Source organism: Strongylocentrotus purpuratus, unplaced genomic scaffold (assembly GCF_000002235.5).
Source record: "Strongylocentrotus purpuratus isolate Spur 01 unplaced genomic scaffold, Spur_5.0 spur5_scaffold_9, whole genome shotgun sequence".
Classification (NCBI taxonomy): domain Eukaryota; kingdom Metazoa; phylum Echinodermata; class Echinoidea; order Camarodonta; family Strongylocentrotidae; genus Strongylocentrotus; species Strongylocentrotus purpuratus.
Window position 1 is genome coordinate 6127417 of NW_022145615.1, and position 24286 is coordinate 6151702.

Here is a 24286-nt window from a genome sequence, read left to right on the forward strand (position 1 = left end):
TTTTTGTTTGTATTTCATACATAAAGTATTAATTTATTTTATTTTTATTTTATTTTATTTTATTTTATTTTATTTTATTTTATTTTATTTTATTTTATTTTATTTTACCGTTACATGCCGTACATGATTGTTATTTTCTTCATGCCACAAAGTTCAACATACATGAAATCATTCTATTAGTTAATATGCTTGATGAATGAACTTGAATTATGTTATTTTATTTTACTGTTACATGCCGTACAAGATTGTTATTTTCTTCATGCCACAAAGTTCAACATACATGCAATCATTCTATAAGTTATTATGCTTGATGAATGAACTTGAATTATGTTATTTTATTTTACTGTTACATGCCGTACATGATTGTTATTTTCTTCATGCCACAAAGTTCAACATACATGCAATCATTCTATAAGTTAATATGCTTGATGAATGAACTTGAATTATGTTATTTTATTTTACCGTTACATGCCGTACATGATTGTTATTTTCTTCATGCCACAAAGTTCAACATACATGCAATCATTCTATTAGTTATTATGCTTGATGGATGAACTTGAATTATATTATGTTATTTTACCGTTACTTCTTAAATCTATTTATATGTAACACCAGTGGATGTGGAGAACCTCATGAAAGAATGGAAATTCTTTTAGGTAATCCTCAGGCGTCTGCTCTGTGTTGTCATTTCTATTTTGTTTATACATGTACCTGGAAATCAAATAAATTTCAAATTTCAAATTAAAGTGGTCTCATTTGCAGTACTCCAACACATCAAGGAAAGATTAATTATGAAAAGATGGATTTAGAAATGTCCAATCTCTCAGTCCTGGTAAGTAAAAATCTGCAAATATTAACTGTTTGATTAAGTCAGTATTAGAAGGAAATTCAACCTGAAAAAGGTGCATGTCCACTCAAAGTTTGTAGCTTTGCCTCTGTATACTTTCCATGATGCTAGGGTTTATTTGAACGTAGGAACCTTTGACCTTGTCGACAACGTAGAGGTCGTCAGAGATCATCTCGAGGTTGAATCCCTGGCTGACCAGCTGTTTCTTCTTGTGCTTGAAGGTGTTGGTGATGTCCATCTCCGTCATGACACGGATAAACTTGGGGCATGCGTAGTCCGGGAGGTGGTTGATAGCGTGATCAAAGAAGTGCTTGGGATCTAGACTGTCACCGTCGTGGAGGACGATCGCAGCCATTCCTGCTCTTCCCTCACAACCTGAGAAATTAGAATGGAAAATGATAAGATTATAACATGCAAGATCTAGTTCTAGACGCTTTTCAAGCTGTCAACTCCTCCTCCTTCTCCTCCTTCTCCTCCTCGCTCTCTCCTCCCTCCCTTCCTTCCTTTCTCCCTCCTCTCCTCCTCCTCCTCCCCCTTTGCCTTCGCCTCCCCCTCCCCTTCCTCCTCCTCCTCCTCCTCCTCAGCGAAAAAATATTCCAAAAATTTGGGGGGCTACTTTTCAAGCTTGCTTGCATGAAATACTACGCTTTAATTTGTTTTACATTGAACTCTATGGAAAATTTTTTTAAATTTTTTATTTTTTATTTTTTTGGGGGGGCTCTTTTTGGCATTTCAGGAGCGAATTTGCCCCGAGCCCCCAGGTATTTTTTCCCTGCTCCTCCTTCTTTCTCAGGCTTTCCAGTCTCCACTATACATGAATCTTGCATTTAAATTGAAGTTTAAAATTCTGCTTCATTTCATGTACACGTATGAAATAAAAGGAAGGTGTCAAAATGGACAAGAAAAATATAAATTGTGGTCTGTAGTTACCTGGTACCTCTACACCATACACGTTGCATTCCATTATGGATGATAATCTACTCATGACGTTTGATACTTCAGTCGTCGATACATTCTCTCCTTTCCACCTGAAAGAAAGTTAATAAAAGTATTTAAGACAAAGGAATAACTAAGAGAGGGAGGGGGCAGGGTCACTGGTAAAGAGCGAGAGGGAGAGAGGGAAAGAGCAAGAAATAGATGAACAGAGAGTGTGTGGGAGAGAAATAAAGAGATAGAAAGTGAGTGAGAGAAAGAGAAAATATAGAGGTAAAGAAAAAGAAAAAAAATAGAAGAAAACTAGATGGAATTTTGACTGCGCGCAGTCGAAAATGATGCCTCCGCCATAGAGCAATTTAAACAAGTTTGGAGTTTAAATCTCCAGTGGTTCTTGAGATATCATGATAACAATCTCAATGTATGGAATTTCATAAGTTGACCTCTGTGACCCTTGACCCTTGACCTACGTGCTCCAAAATCTAATCAGATTGTCTTCCTATGGTGATACACACTATCATTAAGTTTGAAGTTTAAATCTCCAGTGGTTCTTGAGATATTATGATATGGTGATACATACTATCATTAAGTTTGAAGTGAAAATTCTCCAGTGGTTCTTGAGATATCGCGATAACGATCTCAATGTATGGAATTTCATAAGTTGACCTCTGTGACCCTTGACCTTTGATCTACGTGCTCCAAAATCTAATCAGATTGTCTTCCTATGGTGATACACACTATCATTAAGTTTGAAGTTTAAATCTCCAGTGGTTCTTGAGATATTATAACAATCTCAATGTATGGAATTTCATAAGTTGACCTCTGTGACCCTTGACCTTTGACCTACGTGCTCCAAAATCTAATCATATCGTCTTCCTATGGTGATACATACTATCCTTAAGTTTGAAGTTTCTACATCTCCAGTGGTTCTTGAGATATCATGATAACAATAATAATAGCTAGTTCTTATATAGCGCTTTTCAGGACCGGAGGCCCTCTCAAAGCGCTTTACAGATGTATATATTATTACCCCGGTCATAGGATTCAGGCTTACCCGCACACAATGTATGCACATTCTCCACTCCCTGGGGAGCATTCCAGCCAGGCGTCTTTTTTACAAGCGCACACATGCTAATCTAACCACATTAGCTTTCGCATCCTACCGGGTACCCATTTAACACCTGGGTGGAGAGTGGCAAATGTAGATCAATGTCTTGCCAAAAGACATTAGTGCCGCGGTGGGACTTGAACCGCGAACCTTGTGATCCACAGTCCGGTGACATATCCACTCGTCCACGACACCTCTACGACACCTCTACAATCTCAATGTATGGAATTTCATAAGTTGACCTCTATGACCCTTGACCTTTGACCTACATGCTCCAAAATGTAATCAAATTGTTTTCCTATAGTGATACACACTATCACTAAGTTTGAAGTTTAAATCTCCAGTGGTTCTTGAGATATCATGATAACAATCTCAATGTATGGAATTTCATAAGTTGACCTCTGTGACCCTTGACCTTTGACATACGTGCTCCAAAATCTAATCAGATGGTCTTCCTATGGTGATACATACTATCCTTAAGTTTGAAGTTTAAATCTCAAATGGTTCTTGAGATATCGCGCTAACAAACTCAATACAAGGAATTTCATAAGTTGACCTCTGTGACCTGTGACCTTTGACCTACGTACTCCAAAATCTAATCAAATCGTCTTCCTATGGTGATAAATACTATTCCCGAGTCTTAACTTTAAATCTTAAATGGTTCTTGAGATATTGTGATAACGGTCAAACGGGACGGACGTACGGACGGACAACCCGAAAACATGATGCCTCCGGCACCACCTTCGGTGGCGGAGGCATAAAAAAAGAAAGAGAAAGCAAAAGAGTGAAAGACAAGAGTGGGAGAGGTGGAGAAGAGAAAAGTTGTGAGTGGGTGGTACGCTAAAATATAGGTGAATCATCCTTCCCCTTTCATTATGTACAGGACGTCCTTATGAAATAGAAAGAGGTTCAATGTGCATACTATACATAACCTCAAGATAACAACTATTACATCGATACTTCAATTGACAATGTACATATTTCAAAGATAGCCACTTCGCAATGCATACATGTACAGTACAACAATGACTTGCAACCCTTTGACCCCTAATCCCAATAAATGGTCGGATTGATTGTACAATGCGAACTCTGAGAGTTCACATCACTGCACAAATATTTAAATGAAATGGTTGGCAAAATATTTACACAGTACAGTAACCTCGCCTTATCACTATCAGCTACACATATGTATTGTTATAACAACGTCACATACAATCATTTGCAAATGTTTAGACTACCGGGAACTTTGCTGATACAATGTATTTCTGTCAATGGGCCTGCATCACATTGTATTCTTGAATGATTACACAAATGTACACGTATTATTCAAAGTGGTTCTTTTTATATGGTAGATCTATGATCTAATGCAGCATATCCAAAAGAGAACCCCCCCCCCCCCAAAAAAAAAAAAAAATAAATAAATAAAATAAAATTTAAAAATAAAGACATTTTCAGGGGCCCCCAAGTGCCCCTCCATTAGAGGATTGGTTCCTTAAAGTCTGCTGTGCTCAATGATATTTCAATATTTAAAGAAGATGGTTCATTATCTGATGAGGGCCGGGGGACATATATTATACCACTGATGGTAACTTTGCCATCAATACTAACTACCATGGCAACATTGCTAAACAGCCAATCAAATCAAGGTTTCCATAGTGGCAAAGTTACCAACAATGAGTAGTTTTATGCAAAGGGGTGGGGGCAGAAAGGTACATACATGTACATGTATGGTTGCCTTTATCTGACAAAAGTACCCCACCCCCCACCCCCTATCCCCTTTCCCTCTGTGATGACAAGGTAATTCAGAGATTCAGAGATTTTCTAAGAATGATCTCTCCCATTCTTATATGAAAAATCAAGGCATCTCTGACAATCTGCTATGATTACTGTAATTGGTTCAAGTTTGGCGTATATTGTTCTGCATGTACAAGTGGTTTTAAACTTTTGCAAATGACAGTACTGACATCTTTAGAAGAGTTGTTTTTTTCTCTCTTCCTCTTTTCTCATATGGTTAGGGTTAGGTTTTGGGATTTATATACACAAACACATCTTGAAATACAGTGTAAAGTGATTTGTTGGTGAATTTTCAGCTAGCATGTCACACATGGATGTGGATGTGGGTGTGGGTTACTTATGAGCGCTAACATTTACAAACAGTATCACCATATTACAAGTGGGGAGCTCATCATAATAGATTTACACAGAATTGATACAAATCTAGTTCACTCAACCTCAACCCTTTCATAAACAAAGCAAACAACGGATAATCTAATCCAAACACTTGATAAGGCAAAAACAGATTGAAGGTACAGTGTAGCTACATGTTCAAGTCCCGCTTTGTTACGCATTATCATCAACACAATAGGAATTCACTTAGGCTTGCATCAATGTTATCTCTAGTAACAAAAGTTTGAATCAACAAAAAACTATTCATAACAAATGCGGTCTATTGAACATCAAACTTATCTTTTTCAGAAGATTTACTCAAGTATTGAGTCAACTTCACATAAGAGGGTAACATTTATAGAGGAAGAACTCAGTGGGTAACATTTACAGAGGAAGAATTCAAAGGACTGCCGCTGGTTCAATGCCCGGTAAATCGTCTTTCATGTTTACTCTTCAGAAAAAGCATTTTTTTATTGGTATTCATCTTATTTCATAACTAATGCCGTTTATTGAACATCAAACTTATCTTCTTCAGAAGATTAACTCAAGTATTGAATCAACTTCACATAAGAGGGTAACATTTATAGAGGAAGAATTCAAAGGATTGCCGCTGGTTCACTGCCCGGTAAATCGTCTTTCATGTTTACTCTTCAGAAAAAGCATTTTTTTATTGGTATTCATCTTATTTCATGATTGCTATTATTTCTCAATATCATGATCATTGAACTTTAGAATGTAATCCAATGTGACCCTGCCCCACAAAACCCCCAACAAGTTGCATAGCGCCTTGAGTAAGTTATTAGATAAGTGCGCTTTATAAGTATTTATCATTATTATCATAGTGTGGTTTTCGGTTAGAGCTCAACAAAGATGTATTTGGTCAGAATGGTCAAATTTTAGTTTCATTTCAACATGTAATTTTTGTTAATGTTATTTCAACATTTGGAAGCACAATGCAATATAAATGTATTTCATAGACCTATGCTTTTCTGATTTTGAGTTTTTTGTAATAGTTTTTATTTATATACAAGCATTGGTGCTCATGTTGATCTCCAATAACTTTAAAACAGAGTAAGCTATTAGATTGTTTCCTTAAAAAAAGAAAGAACAGGATCTGCTGAATTAGTGCGCCAAGTTTTAGGATGATCTGATTATCCCTTCACAGAAATTTCTATAGAGTTTTAATCCTCCTTTTGTCACCTTTCCCATGACCTTAGAGTGAGAGTGCTTAAAAAGATTACAAATTATAAGCACCCTTTTCTTTGAACTAAATTTTTTTCATGGGACTGGAAAGTCAAGTTGAATAATAAATTCAGTGTCATATGCTTAGAATTGTCATGTATTTTCCCAATCAAGCAATTTTCATTCATTAAAATATGATAATCAGGATGTACATTGTAACACTATCGTTTCCTTGGTACTTGGTACTTGGTTGGGTACCGGTAATCCCTTTGGCAGCTCACTCAGGAAGCTATACTGGGATGGTAGGTCAGGCGAGTAACTACAAGGAGTGTCATGAATTGCTGGAATGGTGAGGTATGGTATAGCAGTTGCCACCCCCCCCCCCCCAATGAATATGTGTAGCTTGGATTGGACAGTAAATAACTAGTGACCAACCCAGAAAGTCTGGGCTGCATCCAAAGAAACCAAAAGCAAACATATTGGTATGGTTCGCCTCTTGACAATTTTTTCTGAGGGTTCATTAGACTGGCTTCAGTTTTGCTAGCTGTTGGACTTTGTCCTGTTGAAGTCGATGGCTGTTGATCTATTGACTGGGGTGTTCTGAACAATCTGTACCCACTTGGCTGACCAGTCTGACTCATGTTTAAAGCCTGTCTGCACTAGTTTGGCCTCAAGTGATTAGACGTTCCTGCATGATCACCGACAGGTGATTATCTCATCAAATCAGCTCTCAATTGCCATAAGAAAAAGGGGACCATGGGGGACCAATGGTCACCGCTTAGGCATTGTTTGCTATATATAGAGGATGCAAGTAGCTATAAGTAGTGCAGTGGGGCTTTAAAAGAGAACCCTGAATATTTACCTGAATGTATCACCTAGCCTGTCCTTGAAGTAGACATAGCCATCTACATCAACCATCATCAGGTCACCGCTATTGAAGAACAGGTCACCGGTCTTCTTAACGTCATGGACCAGTTTGTTCTGGGTCTGCTGCGAGGGACCGCGATAGCCAAGAAACTTGTTGAAGTTGTCCAGTTTGAACAGCATCAGCCCTGTCTCACCTAGGGGATATTGTTACAAAAAAATTATATGGATTCTTTAAAGACCATCCTAAATGTTTACTTAATGAAAACAGAAAAAACAATTTATAAACTTGTTTTTTGCACATTAAGGAAGTGATTAAATCGGCCTAAACAAAGTATATCTTATTAATATTCATCAACATCTACTGCTAGCCTACCTGAAGTGATATACACAAACATGTACATGTCTTTAAATAATGGAGAGAAAAAATTATAAAAATAAGAAAACAATCAATTTCACACACTTTCTTTTCTAGTTACCGGTATGCTAGTTAGGCAGAACATTGGCTATAAGCGTACACATACAGTATACAGGGCGTATCATAATAAAGGATATTGAAGTTTAATGACGATTTATATGAAAACTACTGATTTCATAATCAAGCATTTTATGTCTGTTGTAAAGGACAGAATGTCCTCTTGTTAATGACACCCCGATCATACTACTACTGTCACAGTTGACTGAATAACAAAGCATTGCTGTCCACCATGTGAAAGGTGCACTGTGCCAAGTTTGATAACATTTCCTTCTTAGACACATAATCCAGTCATTGTTCAGCATTTCAATATGTCTGGGCTGACACAAGCACTGATCTTTAGAATTTATCTGTGAATGCTAACTTGTCACAGTGCACCTTTCACATGGTGGACAGCAATGCTTTGTTATTCAGTCAACTGTGACAGTAGTAGTATGACCGGGTGTCATTAACAAGAGGACATTCTGTCCTTTACAACAGACATAAAATGCTTGATTATGAAATCAGTAGTTTTCATATAAATCGTCATTAAACTTCAATATCCTTTATTATGATACGCCCTGTATATGGCATTTTCAAATGGGAGAATTGTCTGTGTCTAATGTCACAAGCTCAATGAACAAAATCCCAGCCCAACTTTAGGTTCTCATTCATTTTAGCTCGATTTATTTCATACTTGTGCCATTCTGTTTCTCTTATTTTTCTGCTTCCATATTAATCAGCTTATGATAATGGAAACAATGCAAAGGTTGGATTGCCTTTTAAGCGGAGAAAACCTTGAAACCTGCTGGGTACAGACTTATTTTATAAGTGTGGTTATCAACAGTACTGTTGCTATGGCAATATGACTGTTAAAAGGTTCAAATCCCCTTGAAGCTGAACAAGATGAGTGGCTTGAATTATAATAACTATGTGATGTTTAGTACATTATTGTATATCATCTATTTCAACTCAGATTCATATAATGTTAGAGTAATCAGGTAAATGTTTTGTACATACATGTACATAAACTGATGGCTGATACGTGTACCGGTAGGTGGAATTAGTCATTGTTACATTTGAAAATTGTATTGCTTATTTTCACTTTATATTTTCTATACATATTCACATAAATTAAGGCTATATGCTATATATCAAGAACTGACCCGCCTGGGCCAGTTACAAAGCTTTAATAGTAAATGATTGAACAATTGATTTTTGGAAATTGATCGCACACATGGTGATCAATGCTACGATAAATTGCTAAGCTTTGTGTTACGGGGGCCTGGAATACATGTACTTACTACTTTTCAATTTCAAATCAATTTCATATTATTCAACCAATTCAAAATCGTACATAAAACGTAATCATATACAAGTAAAGAGGGGGAGGGGGGAGAAGGGTGGTGATGGCTAGCCCTGACATGGAACATGTACATGTAGATTTCAGTGGTTAGAAGTCAACAAATTTGTTGTAATTTATGTATAAAGAGCTAAATAACACTATAAGATAAACATTATGTATAATATATGTACATGAAGAAAGCATGTAGATAACTGTATCATTGATTTCAGGGAATTCAGGGATGGCTATAATCCTTTTATAATGTATAAGTCAAACATTACTTTGCCTGGTTCTTAGATTACATTTGAGCCTACTTGAATGCCATCCGGGTGAAGGTCATTAAAGTAACATGTCCGGGTAGATGCATGTCTTAAAGCTCACTTTAATACTATCAAGTTCCAGTATCAGAACAGCAGAAATCCTTGACCACTGTGTCCTTACAGACATAGCTGATAGAGGAGTATTGCCTATTAAACATAATGTGTGTTCAGCTAACAACAAATATTATCTGGCATTATATGTGGATCATCAGTTTCAGAGTAAATAGAAATTAAAGGATAACAACAAAATCTTGCTCACAGAACCATAAGGGTGAAGGCCGACTTTAGGTTCTATTTGTGTCCTTTTCCAGGACAATGCATTTACAAAAATGGTGCACAAGGAACCAAAGTCCAGCTTGTGTTGCGATAATTACATGTTATCCTTTATTTTCTTCACTGTCAAGATGGCAGACTGCCGAGTGAATGCTTTTTGAGCTGATTTTATACATAGGGCCTACTACATAAGAATCTGTATAAACACTTTTGTAGAAGAGGTAGGTGGTTGTATCCTTCAACAAACATATCCCCTCCAACCCACGCCCATCCCTAAAAGAGGGAAATACAAAAAATCTCCACAAAAACAAGATCATGAGGAGTAATGGCTGTCAGTTGGAGGTTTCATGTTTTTAATGTCAACATCTGGGAATAGAAAGATGATTCTTCTGTTGAAAGACAAATTTAAAGCTACCATCCCTCACCCACAAAACAGATAGAACGACAGACACAATTTGAGTCTAATAAACATTTTTCTAACCCCCCCCCCCCCAAAAAAAAAGAAGTGGATCCCTCATCCAGAAAACAGAGAGACGGAGGAAGTCATAGTGAGCAAAGAAATATTCCACATTCTTCTCAGAAAAGAAAAAAGTTAACCCTTTTTTACTTTGCATGTTTTCATGAAAATGGTGAATAAATTGAACAATTCTATCTTTTACCAACAAAAGAAAGATAAATTGGAGCTGAATTTGAGTCAAATACTCTCTCTTCTTATGAAAGACAAACAAATATATAAACAAAATAGATAAATAAAAAAAAATATATATATATTTTTTTTATAATCAAAATTATTCTGATGAAAGTCAAAAGCTATGATCCTTCAACCATAAAACAGACATGATGAGGAGCACAATTTGTGTCAAATAAACAATGTCTGACTCACCTCTAGGAACTGGTTTGCATTTCCCATCAGGCCCTCTGACAGGCTGGGCCGTGGCAAAGTCACATTCAACTACCACACAATTTCCTGCAAGTTTCTGAATTCAAACGGGAAATGACAAAGAAACATATTGAAACTATATCAAAACAACAAGGCCAAACATGCATTGTTCATTGTTTATTGTGGAGGTGTCGTGGTTGAGTGGATATATCACCGGACTTTGGATCACAAGGTCTGCGGTTCGAGTCAGTGAAAAAAATACACGGGGGCTCAGGGTGAATTTGCCCCTGAAATGCCCTAAAGAGCCCCTGAGAATCAGAAAAGAGCCCCTGTAAATTTGCATAGAGTTCAATGCAAAACAAATTTTAGAGTGTTATTTTTATGCAGAACAAGCTTGAAAAGTAGCCCCCGTAAAATAAATATTAATTTTTTCCCTGGTTCGAGTCCCGCCGTGGCACTATAATGTCCTTTAGCAAGACATTAATCTACAATTGCCACACTCAACCCAAGTGAGGTAAATGGGTACCTGGTAGGATTATTTCTTGACATGCACTATGCACTGATAATGACTGCCAAAGCTAAAGTGAGGGTAAACATTTCCAAAGCTCTTTGGAAGCGCATACATGTATGGTCGTTATATAATGTGATATGCGTGTTACAAGAATTTAATATTATTATTATTATTCATCATGAGATAGTAACAAAAAGTTACAAGACTCGACATATACATGTATGTACATGCAAGAGATACCCTTCCAAAAGTTTCACTCCAGAAACTAAATTACGATTTAATTATCCGATACCAATCTTTATCGGATCGGGTGTCAATTCAATTTTCGTTTTCATATAATGAAATCACAACATCATAATTGTTCACCAGACAGATTTATAGACCAATGCAACTGTTGTCATGAACCTCAAATTTCAATTGAGTTTGTTTACTAAATGCGGCATTAAAAGAAAGTATACAAAAATCCTAGTAAAGACAAAAGAAAGGAAGAGAGAAAGAAAGAAAGAAAACATGTATTCTCTTCAATCTCAGAAAATGTGGCAAAAATATTTGCACAACTCATTTCATTATAACTTGAATGAATTATACAGTTAATATCACTAATTCTGCAACATGTCATATGAGAATTGATACATACTCATGATGCATGCATAAATACCAAGAGAAATGTGAAAAAGAAAAATACATTCAATCATTACAGTTGTCACAGATAGTATTTCTCTACAAAGAGCCTGCTCAATAAACAAATACTCAAAGAGGCTTTGTTTGAAAACAAAATGTTTTATCAACCATGATCATATCTATTTGTTATCATTCACCACAGGAAAAGCCCTTGACATATTTGCTATCCTGAATTTCCTACCCTACCCTACTAGTGAATGGAAGTTATTCTGAACTAGTCAAGTGTGAGTTGAAAAGAAAAACAATGATCCAAATAACACCAGGGTAGAGATTTGTGCCTCCCCCTTTGAATGTTTTTTTTTTCTTCTCCTTCTTACAACGCTTGTACATGTATGTGCTTTGCTGCATCCATGGGAAAATGTGCATAAAACGTTTACCGGTATACAAAATTGATTTAAACTCACTGTATATGAATCATACTTTATTTGTGAAACAAAACTCTTCATAATGAAAAGTAAAACAGAAATGGTATGAACCTCAATGGCAGAAATTAAGAACTCTTTTTCTTTTCTTTAAACATAAAAACTTACCAAATTATCTGAGTAATTTAGTCATTATTTTGATATTTAAGCATTCTATAGTATGTGCAAAAATGCTACAATAGTTTGTTTGGGGTTCATATGATTGATAGCAAGTGACCTAAGGTTATGAACCAGATCACTATAACACTGAGTTACCATAGGGCATCTATTTATTCAGATGGTCATATCTCAGCCAATACTTAACATATTCAATTAGTTTTCAACAATTTACATTATTTTTGATGCTCTTTCGGAAAATGAAGAAAATCTTGAAAAATTCTAAAAATTGATTTGTTATGACGTCACACTTCACCACTCTATAAATGCTGGGTTATATCGGTGCTTTTTCAGAAGAGGAGGGGGGGGGGGTGAGGGAAGAGCAGCACAACAATTTTTGAGTGTGTGCAATAGTTTGAAATTGTGTAAATTTGATATCAAATGTTGCACATAGATCCTAGTCCATAAAGTCTAGAAATCTTGCGGCAATAGAATTATCCTCAAACATATCGCAGTGTGGCTCAGGGAGGGGTGGATTCTGCCCCGCCCCTCCAGACCATTTTAGGCACATCATGCCCTCCTTACCTCTGCCAGCCAGGAGTACCTCCCAACAGATCCGACCTTCCCGTCGGTATTGATGAAACCTCCAGACGCCTCAGTGGCAGTGTACCACTCCACGACCCTCTCAATGTTGAAACGCTTCTGGAAGCGTTCCCAGATGTCTGCCCCTAGGCCATTGCCATATGCTAGTCTCACAGGGCTGGGGTACTTGCCATCATCAGGCTTCTGCAGGAAAGAAAACCGGGGGAAATGAAGAAATCAGTGGAGTTAAAGGTATGATAAAAAGTCTAATGTGCAGCATAGATATGACTGTAACAATGGAGCAATAACCATTGACAGCCAAATAATAATAACTGAAACAAAAAATAAGATAAAAGTGCACTTTGACATCTCTTATATCTTAAAAATGTTCATGAGCCAATAATGAGTAAAGCTACAAGTATATATTTTCTTTCCCCCCAATTCCCAGTCATTCAAAAGAAAAGTGTATCTATCCTACTGCAGCACTTTTTTTCTTCTTCTTCTTAATCTCTTTTTTGGGGAGGGGGGGGGGGGATGTATGGGGATGTATGTGATATTGTTGGATTAACATTATTCATGGTTCTCTTTGATAAACACATGTTCTAATTCCCTTGGTTCCCTATATTGTTCATAATGACCATTGCAGTGTAGATACTTTCATGGGAAATCATACATGTAGTTTGAATCAGTATTACAATGCTTTTTCACACTGGTAAAATTTTGCTTAGCACCAGACTATACCATTTAGGTGGGGCTAAAGGGGGGTCTTAGCCCCGCCTATAGTCGTGTGCTAAGATTGGCCCACTTTTTATCCAGTCACGAATTTACCAAAGTGGGCTAGCCCCACCTAAAGTAAAAAAGAAGGGCGAACTCCGAAATTGTGGTGCTAACGTAAATTTTCTTAACCCAGGATAGGCACTTAGTACAGGACTAAAACAGCGTGTGTGAAAAGCCAAAAAAAGTTGATCCTGGGCTAAGGAAAGTACAAAGTCCCATGTTCTCTATGTGCTGTCTTGTGCAGCAGAAACTTACTTCAGGTTGCGCCAGGAGATATCTGCACAATTCACCTATGTAGAGAAAGGCCGTGGCTTTGTGCTTGCGCATGTCATCCCAGAAGCGCGACGCTGAAAATTTGGGTGCCAAAGCTACTGTGCAACCTAAAGGATTGATGATAAGAAAATAATGAATATGTGTTATAAAAAGAGAAATAGCATACATTCATACAATGGAGACAAGCTAAAGCGTACATATAGGATTAATATATTCAATTTTGGTAGTGTTACCTACCCAAAGCTCTAAAAGGACAAAGACAACATGTAAGTTAACTAAAGATTGCTTTGCAAAATGTAGTGGCATAGAAATATATGTCCGGATACTCCGGAAAGCATAATGCAATAAATAGAGATGTTAGTTAATTATTGTTTCTTTTTTGACATATATATCTCATTTGAATGAAATTTTAGCTAACATTAGGCCTCCTTGAGATACTAAGAACCCAAATTGCATTAACCAGCTTTTTGTGCCAAGGGCTTTTCCCTAAACTGGCTTTAGAGTAGATATAAACATTTAGTGCAATAGTGACAAGATCACAGAAATGAGAAAAGATCCCCAATTCCATCAGAATATATTCATACAGTACATTTATAGTCTTTTACACACATAGTTTTTTTTTAAATCAACCATCACAATGTTAACCAGTACCTTTGACCGCCGTTTTTCAGCTTCTAATATAATTTGCTTATACACTGTATTGGAATAAACAATTGATTGTTTGTATTAACCCACTTTATATTGTGTAAAGTTCTGTCAAGCAAGCAGAAATCAATACATTTCATTCAGAGGAAAGGTCCTTGTGGGATTCAAAACAAAAGAGCACATCTGGTGAATCACCTTTTGGTGCAGCTTAACAAGAAGGATTTTCAATAATAAGAAGGCTTCCCTGATTGAGACAAGTTATAACACACATCCAGTACTTTCCACAATATCACTATGGTTGTGGTTACATGTATACAGGTTATTGTTGGTATTATTTCATCATTATTATTATTACTATTATCCTTATTGTTATCATTATCATCATTATTATCATCATTACCATTTTCATCATTGTCATTCATCACTATTATCATTGTTATTATTATCATTATTATTATTATTATCAATTGTATTATTATTATAATTTGTGTTACATGTATTATTATTTTCATCATTATTGAATCACTAATATACATTTGTAAATATTATTTCTTCATTATTATCATTATTTTTATTATCGTTATCATTATCATCATCATCACCATCATCATATACCATTATTATTAACATTTAATAATGATCATCATCATCTCTAGTTCTCTATTTGTGTAGGTGGGGGAGGGGGATAAAAAGCCTAAAGTCTCTGTGTTTTGCTAAATTATCAATCTACTATTTAAAATAGAGCAGAGAACACAAAAGTAATACACATTCTAGAGGGAATGTTTCAAAGCACCAGTTAAGTTTCAGTACATTGTAGTATAATTTGCCGCTCTAGCACAAATATGTCCAAAATCTCAGGAGACCTCAACCACAATTTCTTTGGGATGAACAGGGCATCACCATGGCAACAGGTCTATTAACCTGACCTACATCTTACATTTCTATGAGGAACGAGGAACTAAGTTGAAATCAGGATTTTCTGAGCCTGAGGTAATTTTAGAAGCTCAAGAACTTGGCAGGCTGCCAACAGTGCTACGAACAACAACAAACAGAATATGAAACTATACCACATGCTAACAGAGAGAGAGAGAGAGAGAGAGAGTTGTGAAAATAACAGATAGATGAAAAGAGTCGAAGGAAAGAGAAAGTAGAATGAAAACTAAAGCAAAACAGAAAGAAATATACCCAAATATCCCCCAAAAGAACATACTGTACGGTACTGTATGTACTACAATGTACTACAATACTACTTACAACATAAATAAATACTGTAAATAAATAACAAACACGGGAGCCTACAGTAGGCCTACATGTACGTACATGTAAGCTGGCGGATAATGATGCTATAGAAGACATTGCTATTAATAAAAATGTTTCATTTTTCACTTTTTACATACAATGCAAAATATGAAAAATATGCCAATAAGTACATGTATGCACACATCTCCCTGCACACATGTTTGTTTTGTACATCCATGTACATGTATTCAACCTACTGGTAATATTTTAAACATTCGGACAATTTGTCATCGTCTTTGTTTTTAGTGTTCTGTTATTTATCAAATTTACTGGTTTCATTTCATAATCTACCACCATACATGTGTACATGCAGGTTTACATGTACAGTATGTGTAATGCACACTTTTCTTAACAATTACGATATTATTTTCTCTACATTTAAATATTCTATTGGGTCAGCCACTTGAAAGGGGTTCTCCTTTCTGGCTGCTACCCTCTTTTGCAATATCATGTATATATTAGTTTACAAATGTATGTCTTTTTAACTGTAATACCTCTTGATGTACATTTATTGTGAGTGTGTTATTGTTTCAAATTGATGTTTTGTTTAAAAATCATTTAAATTGTTTTAATGCAAAGTAAAATAGAGTAGAACTGAATTCTATATCAATTAAAATAATTACCTGAACTGAGACAGCTAAGGACACCGTTCAGAAGGCCTGAGGAATGGTAGAGAGGTAGGGATACATACAAGACATCTGTAGGCTTGAGACCCCCGCTTAGTGTCCAGGCATGGTATGCCTTGATGGGGGTCTTGTGGGGCACTTTCACTGCTTTTGGAAGACCTGAAAGAAATAATAGAACGAGAACAAAAAAATGAAGCTTACACTGTATTAGATATTCCTTTTAATAATGATAATCATATTAAGCGCTTACCACCAAAGTCTCTAAGCACTATTATATTAGTCTCAAAGCGCTATTTTGGTGTACATGTACCGGTACGTTCTGGAGAAGTGTGTGTTCATGCTTTTTGTTTGTGTGTCTGTTCGGTTTCATCTCAATTATTGTTGTTTTGCTTTAATTTGTCTGTCAATATAATGATTAACCAACCCATTACCTACTGCTACATGTAAATAATTTATCCAATTGCAAAAAAGAAAAACATATAAATGTAGATTTCTGAAAAGTAAATACTGTATATTCTGTCATATGAGCAATCTCCCCCCCCCCCCCCCCCCCCCCCCATAATGGCGACTGGCTGGAATGCTCCCCAGGGAGTGGAGAATGTGCACACCTTGTGTGCGGGTAAGCCTGAATCCGATGACCGGGGTAATAATATGTTCCGCGCCTAGAAACGTAGTATTAGGCGCATTATAACAGGAATTCACAAAGCTCACACACACTCACTAAATTTACCAAAAAAATGAATGCTATAGAGACATATTGATAAATGTACTTCATATCATATCTATTAACAGTAAACAAATCCTGAAATAGACATTGTTTGTTCAAACTTTGTCATATCGCAGGATTATGACATACAATGTCAGTAAATGTAAATGTGCTGCGCCATGCACTTTTGTAGAGTTACCATTACTTTAATGTAGCAGCACATTAGTCATCTGTAAACAATAGCATCTCTATTCTTCAAATTCCCTGATTTTCCCTCTAGGCCTCTACTCTTTTCATGAACATGAATGTACCAGCATGTCACATCTGTTCATGAACGATACATGCTATTAACAAGGCACTAATCTGCACTACTATTGCATGTCAAGGCTAGGATAGTATCATGTGACTTTAATCATGTGACTTTAATCATATGACAACATTTCAATCAGTACATTGGAAAGGTCATCAAACTTTGACTGATAATTGTTGACGACATGGGCGAAATGATATTGAATATGCCAATACTATACGTACAACTATTAATCAACCTTGGGCAACAACTCTTTCAAAAAGTTCTTTGCCCTTTCTCATAATTCTTAAAGTGTTAAATTTTGTACCCCGTCCTGCCCGCTATTAAACTCCCTTGCCAACAATTCACATCATTTCTAACGGTGTGGTACACAAAGGTAGAGTGAATTACTTAAACATAATGCATAAAAACTTCTGAATGAACTTGTAAATAAAGTGGGACCGCTATCTCGCTGTTATCTCTAGGACTGAGTAAATAGTGATATATTTGTAGATTGTAAACTACATGAGAAGTTCACATCTGGTTCACGCATGGAGCAAAGTCCTGCCCGCTTGGACACTGCTCTTGCGCTCACAGCACTAAACTCTCACATGATGTAACATACTACTTTTGGGTGAGAATGCTCATAAAATGCAGAAGTTTGCCAAGTTCTATTAATTTTTTTGGCTCAAAAATGGACTTTGCTAATCCCTATCAACAGCACATATGTACAGTACACGTACCGGTTCATGTTTATGGACATTTCATAATCATGTATTGTAATTTGTAGGTTAATTTGTAATTTGCTTTGTAATTGTTTGTCATTGTATGTTGTAGTGCTGTAGCCGAACCGCCGAACCGAACGGAAGTTCACCGAACATAGCACTTCCGAACCGAACCGAACGCAAATGCCTGGTTCGGATGTTCGACGTTTTTGCAAGCTAATTAACTTGCCATTTTGTACCTAATTTTCATGTCATGATTGCTCATTTTATAATTACTTTTTTTCCCATTTTCCGCCTTTGTGATTTATTTCTATCCAGTCGTGGGCGCGACTTCACTGGCGCCATTTTAAATCCCAAATCCTGACCACGCTACATCCCGATCGCAAGCCATAAACAAGAATACATGTGCGTGATCAAAACAAATATATTTTTCCTAATGAAAATAAAAAATTATAAAAAACAGTTATTGACAAGCCTGAAACTCTATTTAAGATGGCAGCTTTCATGACTCTAACATTAGACAACAACCGTCTTGGAAAATCTTTAAAAAAATATCATTTATTGACAAATTGAAAACATGATTCTTTTAAAATTGAAAATAAAACACGATTCAAGATGGAAATACAAATGTAAGTAGTATTTTTCTTCACAAATAATTACGTTTAGAGCAGTTTTTTAATGTAAAATTCGTGCTGGTTGGAAGCAGTGTGCAGACGTCTTCTGTATTATTCTTTATGATTATAATGGTATGTCTCTAGGTTTACATTGAACATGGTACTGTATTTGTTCTTTTAAACTAGAATGTAAACTTTAAATTGGGCACACAATAACTGTAGTGTGTTATTTTATTCAGTGTAGGCTGAAAAGGGAGATGAGTACCACTCTTTGAAACTCAGCTTCAGTCGTAAAAAGTTAATCTGGGCCCTGTCTAATAAAGAGTGTCAATCAATGTCCTCCAATCAGTCACACGTTTGCAGTCTTCTGAGTCCTATGATCTATCTCTTACATGTACAGTATGTACTGTTTTTCAAATCATTTTGTGATTCTGGGTAAACCTATAAATTTTAGTTACTTTACAATACTTATTACTTATATTAGACTTAAGTAACATTTACATTTTTCTCACATTCCAGAGTTTCGTTCAAAGGTTGCTAGGCGACTACCCATAAACATAAAACACCCACCTCAGGAGTGTGGTATTTTTAAATGCAAGCAGAAACTCTACTGATGATTTTTGCAGTGTAAATTATGCTCCCTCTTAAAGGGATCCGGTAACTTTGTCTCAGATTCTGAAATAAAATTCTGGATTTAGCTCATGATGCAATGATAATTATAAACCTTTAGGTCAGTCAGGAACCCCATGAATTTTACAAGCCGATCGCCTGTCTGATTATCAAGATATTTATGATTGGAATTACAAATTTTGAAAACCGTTCGCCTGACGGTTTTCATAACACTACAGTCTATTGGGAAAAACGAGCATGGTAAAACCGGTCACTCAAAGATTTTTACTTTTTTGAGGCACTTCTTGATCATTTTGAAGCGCAATTTGTTTAGGGCTTCAATATTACACCATATCACAGACACTGATAACACGTAGAGCCGTGTATCTCAGATTTAACAATGTTAAACGATCCCTTTAAAACACTAGTGAATTATTAATTTAAAACAAACAATGTTTTTTCTTCAAATTGTTCCTATTTTGCAATGTAAATTAGCCTAGGTAATCATCAAATAAATGTACCTCTGCACTTTCGAGGATAAAATGTTTACGGCAAGTTCTAGGCCACTTTGGAGGTTTGTTGACAGTAATTACAAGGGTTGGGTACTTGATATCACCAAATACAGAAATGGAAGGATGCCAACTTCCTCTATTACTCAAGATGATATCACGATTCCGGACAAATGTCCTCGACCTTGGGTCGCTGAAACAATGCTTTCGTAAGCAGTCAATGTTGTTGAAGGAAATAAAATAAACCCAAGGATAATACGTTGGTCAATTGCTCTGTATTTTGATGAATAAAACTATTATTCCTCATCGGAAACACGATTCCAAGCTTCCAGTTTTTGAAGTGGTACCGTAAGTGGCAAAATGTGTCTTTCAGGGCATACATGAGCCATGATGCTATAGTAAACAAAATGTGCTGTCAATTGCAAACACTAACATGGATCCACGTACTCTTTTTCTTTTCTTTTTAATTAAAAAAAAAAACCTTTAATCTTTAATCACAATGTTTCAAAACCCTCTACAAATTCCAAATGTGGCAGGCAGTCCTCTGTACCACTGGGTCGAGCAGAAACTCAAAGGGAGAGTAAACAAAAAAAGGCTGTGTGTTTTCTCCCCCCCCCCCCCACCACCACCACCACCTCGCTTATTGGGCTAGAAAACAATTGCAAAATGCATTGAAACAAATATAATAAATAAATATAAATAAATAAATAAATGAATAAATAAATGAAAGAAGGAATAAATGAATTTATGGAAGAATGGAAGGATGGATGGATGGATGGATGGATGGATGGATGAATGAATGGATGAATGAATGGATGGATGAATAAATTTGTTCATTCATTCTTTCATTCGTAGTGACAAAGTGGCATGTTTTTAACTGAAAAGAGAAAGAAAGTGTGTGTTTTGCCTTTGAGGAGTGGGAGGATGGCAGGAGATGGGGATGATCAAAACAAAGACTGACGAGTCTCACCTGTAGTCCCAGAGGTAAAGATCAGTGATGCTATGGTACTGTGGGTGATGGGAGCTAACTGATCGGGTGGAAGCGGATTTCCAGTCATCTGACTGGTTTCCATAGCAACCATGCCATCTGGGATTACTGTGCCGTTGAAGGCGCTACCGAGGACCCAAACCTTGATTCCAAGTTGCTGGAGCTCAGGAAGGAGTTCCTTGGCGATGTCGATGAAAGCTACAGGAAGAAAATAGAGAAAATATTATAGATACTGTAAATCGACTGCTATGAGAGGAATGGCTGTTTTATAGGCTCAAGGGGATGTTGCATCCTCCCATGACCCCGAAGATCTGACAAAAAACTTAATTGAATAATTTGCAAGTGTACATTGCACATTGTACAATATTTTCATTGAAAATATTTTTTCAATAGAACTATTTGTTTGACAATGGACCCAGGCCAGGCCAGTGGTCCTTCTTTCTCTTTTTCTTCTTCTTCTTTCTCTGTTTCTTCTTCTTCTTTCTCTGTTTCTTTTTCTTCTTCTTTCTCTGTTTCTTTTTCTTCATCATCAAATCAAAAGACTGTGCACTTTGTATGCAGTCTATCTTTGCAAGTATCTTATACCATAGTTACTGTAAACACCACATTCATTTTCTCGCTCTCTCATTTCTCTTTCTCTCCTTTTTGGTTCTTTCTTTTTTTTTTTTTTTTTTTAGTTTCAATTGTAGTTTTTGATGACATGCAATAATGCAGATGACTTTAATTGTCTCCAAAACCCCCCTCAGTCATTACCTCTTGACATAATCAAGAACCTTGCATTGCTGACTCGTATGCAATGCATCAAGCTTTCTGCTTTCAGGTTATGATTGAGAAGACTGGTTCCAACACCTAGCTTGGCAAACCCCAGCCAAACCCAGATGAAAGCCGGTTCATTCCGCATAAGAACAGCCACAGTTTCCTCCTGGACGAGGTCAGAGTTGGTCTTCACCCATCGGGCAATGCGGTTCGACTCAGCCTCAGCGTCTGCATACGTGTATTTCTCATCTTGATACAGCAAGAAAGGCCGATCTGGATAACGTGACGCTCCTTCTAAAAGAGAATGAAGAATCGTCCTGTTCTTTCTCCCTGCTACTTTAATGCCCACAAGAGCTTTCGCTAAACTTGATACATCTTTGAAATCCTGGATGAAATTCACAATCGAGTTCCTCTTCACTCCAGCCACGATGAGACTCACAACGAGGGCTGAAAATCCAAACACTTCCCAGTCTCCCATTTTTGTGCACTGATCATAGATGCCTGCCTCTACAAGTAAACTGCAACTACTACTGGTAGCTCCCTGTATACAAAATATGCAGCAAGTTACAAACAAATGTTATAAGACATTGCACTCCAGCTCCACACAGCTCACAGCTAGTAGCAGAGATGCAGAATGGGAACGTCTTCAAATCACACCACGGCTACGGCCTACGCGGCTAGGCTAGGCTGGCTGGCTGTGCAGTGAAGCTCGTGTCTGCATGCCTCGTGCGATGGGGGCCGGAGTGCGATGCTCTGCCAGATGGCCTCTGTTTGCCTGCTATAGATATCCGTGGCTCTTTCTATCTAATTCGGGGTTTGACCTTGTAAGATAAAAAGTGTGATCAATAATTGTGAAGTGCTGTCCCTTTGTAGATTCAGAAATATCCGCAATAGTAGTAGACAACGCGACTTAAAAATTATTGTTATGAAACTAGAGCAAAGAGGCGGGGCTAGTTATATATCGTACAAACGCATGTAAACAATCAAATCGCGCGCTACGATAAGCTACATAAGTATTATCACACACGTGTGCGTACGTGCGCGAGCGTACTTACGGAGAACGTTCAATGAATGTTTGTACCAGCACACGCATCGTTGTTTGTTTTCGACATTTTTCCTTTATAGCACATTATTAAAAAAATAATGAAAATTGGGGGGGGGGGGGGGGGGCCGGGGGGGGGGATCAGTCTCGGATCAGTCGTGAACGTTTATGATTTTCTTTTAATGACGATGCCAACGACTTACCGACATGTTTTAAGGGCGGGTGGGGGGGGGGGGGGGGGGGGGGGGGGGGGCGGCGGGAGGAGCTATAGGGGAGATGACGATATTTCTAGGTTTCATAGGCCTATCATGGCCTGAAAAGAGACGGAAAAGAAAGCAAGCAATAGGCAAGCAAACGAACAGAAACATCTTTAAGATCAACGAAACTAACAAAAAAGCAATAACAAAACAAACACAAAATGGAAAAGGTCCTTAATTCGCATTTTAGTAGGCATTAGACGGAAAATTTCTGTCTCTTTCGTTCGTTAGCTTCTTATTTGAGTAGGGTCCGCTCCTCTCTTTAGAGACATAAGCAGACCATACGGTCTGCTCTCAGTGCTCTGCAAACTTTAGTGACACGATCGAGCCACCAAACTCTTAGCGGATTAATATCTGATGCATTTATTTTTGAAAATTAGGCCTAGGCTACTTGGTAATAATTATAACTTTTAACATGTATTTTCCTTAATACATTAAAATACATATAGTGGTTTCTCAAATTCTATTTTTTTTTTAAGCAGAACTTTTTTTTTCTCGCGGCATCCCGTTTGAAAAACGCTGCTTTAATAATGTTTTAAGACATATGCCTATAGTGACGCACCTTTGAATATACCTATTTTCTTCAGGGACTGTATAAAAATAACTCGTTGGCGTTTACCCCCGCATATTTTTGATAATGCCAGATATGCCCCTTCTGAAACTGTAGCAGACTAAACCCCACCGCACACAACGCCGATTCTATTACTATACGATCCGATTTTGAAAAAAAATTGGAGTAGCATTAATTTTGTTACAAACATTCAAACAAGTAAATTTGTAATGACTGAGGAGCGGATTAGTCATATGATTAAGAGAATGTAAATTTCAAGGAATTTCCTGCTTCCTCAGTGAATCGTAGTGACGTCAGAACATCAGTATTATAGTGCGATTGTACAATAAATATTTGTAGTCGACGCAGCTTTTATTATGACTAGAACTAAAAGAGGTAAATGCACTTCAATTCCGGTTGTTAGTGATTTGTTATCATTATTTAGAAGTTAATTCAGGAAGATGATGATTTTTCAGATTTCCGAATTTAATACCATTGTTATTTCTTCGAAAGTATAATGTACAGCCAGTATGCTTTGATAATGAAGACACCTCTTTTATATACTCTACCCATTACCCCCCCCCCAGTTTGGACATGACTGATTTGTTTCATAATAAGTGTCGGTGACCGTCGGTCTATCTCCCTCTACACTCTTAGAAAAAAGGGTGCAAAAAAAGGGTGCAAAATAAGAGTTTGCACCCCCCCCCAAAAAAAAAAGGGTGCAAAATAAAAATTTGCATATGCATGCATATTCATGATTACTTTCCACGTGTTCGCATAAAAATACTTTTATCATGTTTTGTTAAGCAAATTATGACAATGCACATCAATTTTGTGATTTGTATTTTCCTTTGGCAATCATTAACCAATAGATTATTTTGTCTGATCATGTTACAATTACATTCACGTTTAGCAATAGATAATTATGATTACTAACCAAGAAACATCATGCATGTT

General features: G+C 36.8%; 1 protein-coding gene across 1 annotated transcript; it reads right to left on the reverse strand.

Moving 5' to 3' along the window:
* Positions 1-330: 330 nt before the first annotated feature.
* On the reverse strand, positions 331-22462 carry LOC579013 (very long-chain acyl-CoA synthetase). Its single transcript, XM_779148.5, has 9 exons — positions 21478-22462; positions 20707-20922; positions 16282-16443; positions 13697-13821; positions 12668-12868; positions 10376-10469; positions 7099-7297; positions 1778-1875; positions 331-1222 (listed from the first exon to the last, which is right to left on the reverse strand). The coding sequence occupies exons 1-9, from the start codon at positions 21956-21958 to the stop codon at positions 915-917; spliced, it is 1884 nt and encodes a 627-aa protein (XP_784241.3). The 5' UTR covers positions 21959-22462; the 3' UTR covers positions 331-914.
* Positions 22463-24286: the final 1824 nt, after the last annotated feature.

Bases quoted from the DNA above. Each gene is read 5' to 3' on its own strand.
- LOC579013 (XM_779148.5), bottom strand. From the start codon at position 21,958: ATGGGAGACTGGGAAGTGTTTGGATTTTCAGCCCTCGTTGTGAGTCTC. The intron at 13,822-16,281 runs GTAATTATTTTA...TCAATCCTTTAG, and splicing joins CCTTAGCTGTCTCAGTTCAG to GTTGCACAGTAGCTTTGGCA. The intron at 10,470-12,667 runs GTAAGGAGGGCA...GTTTGAATTCAG, and splicing joins GGTACTCCTGGCTGGCAGAG to AAACTTGCAGGAAATTGTGT.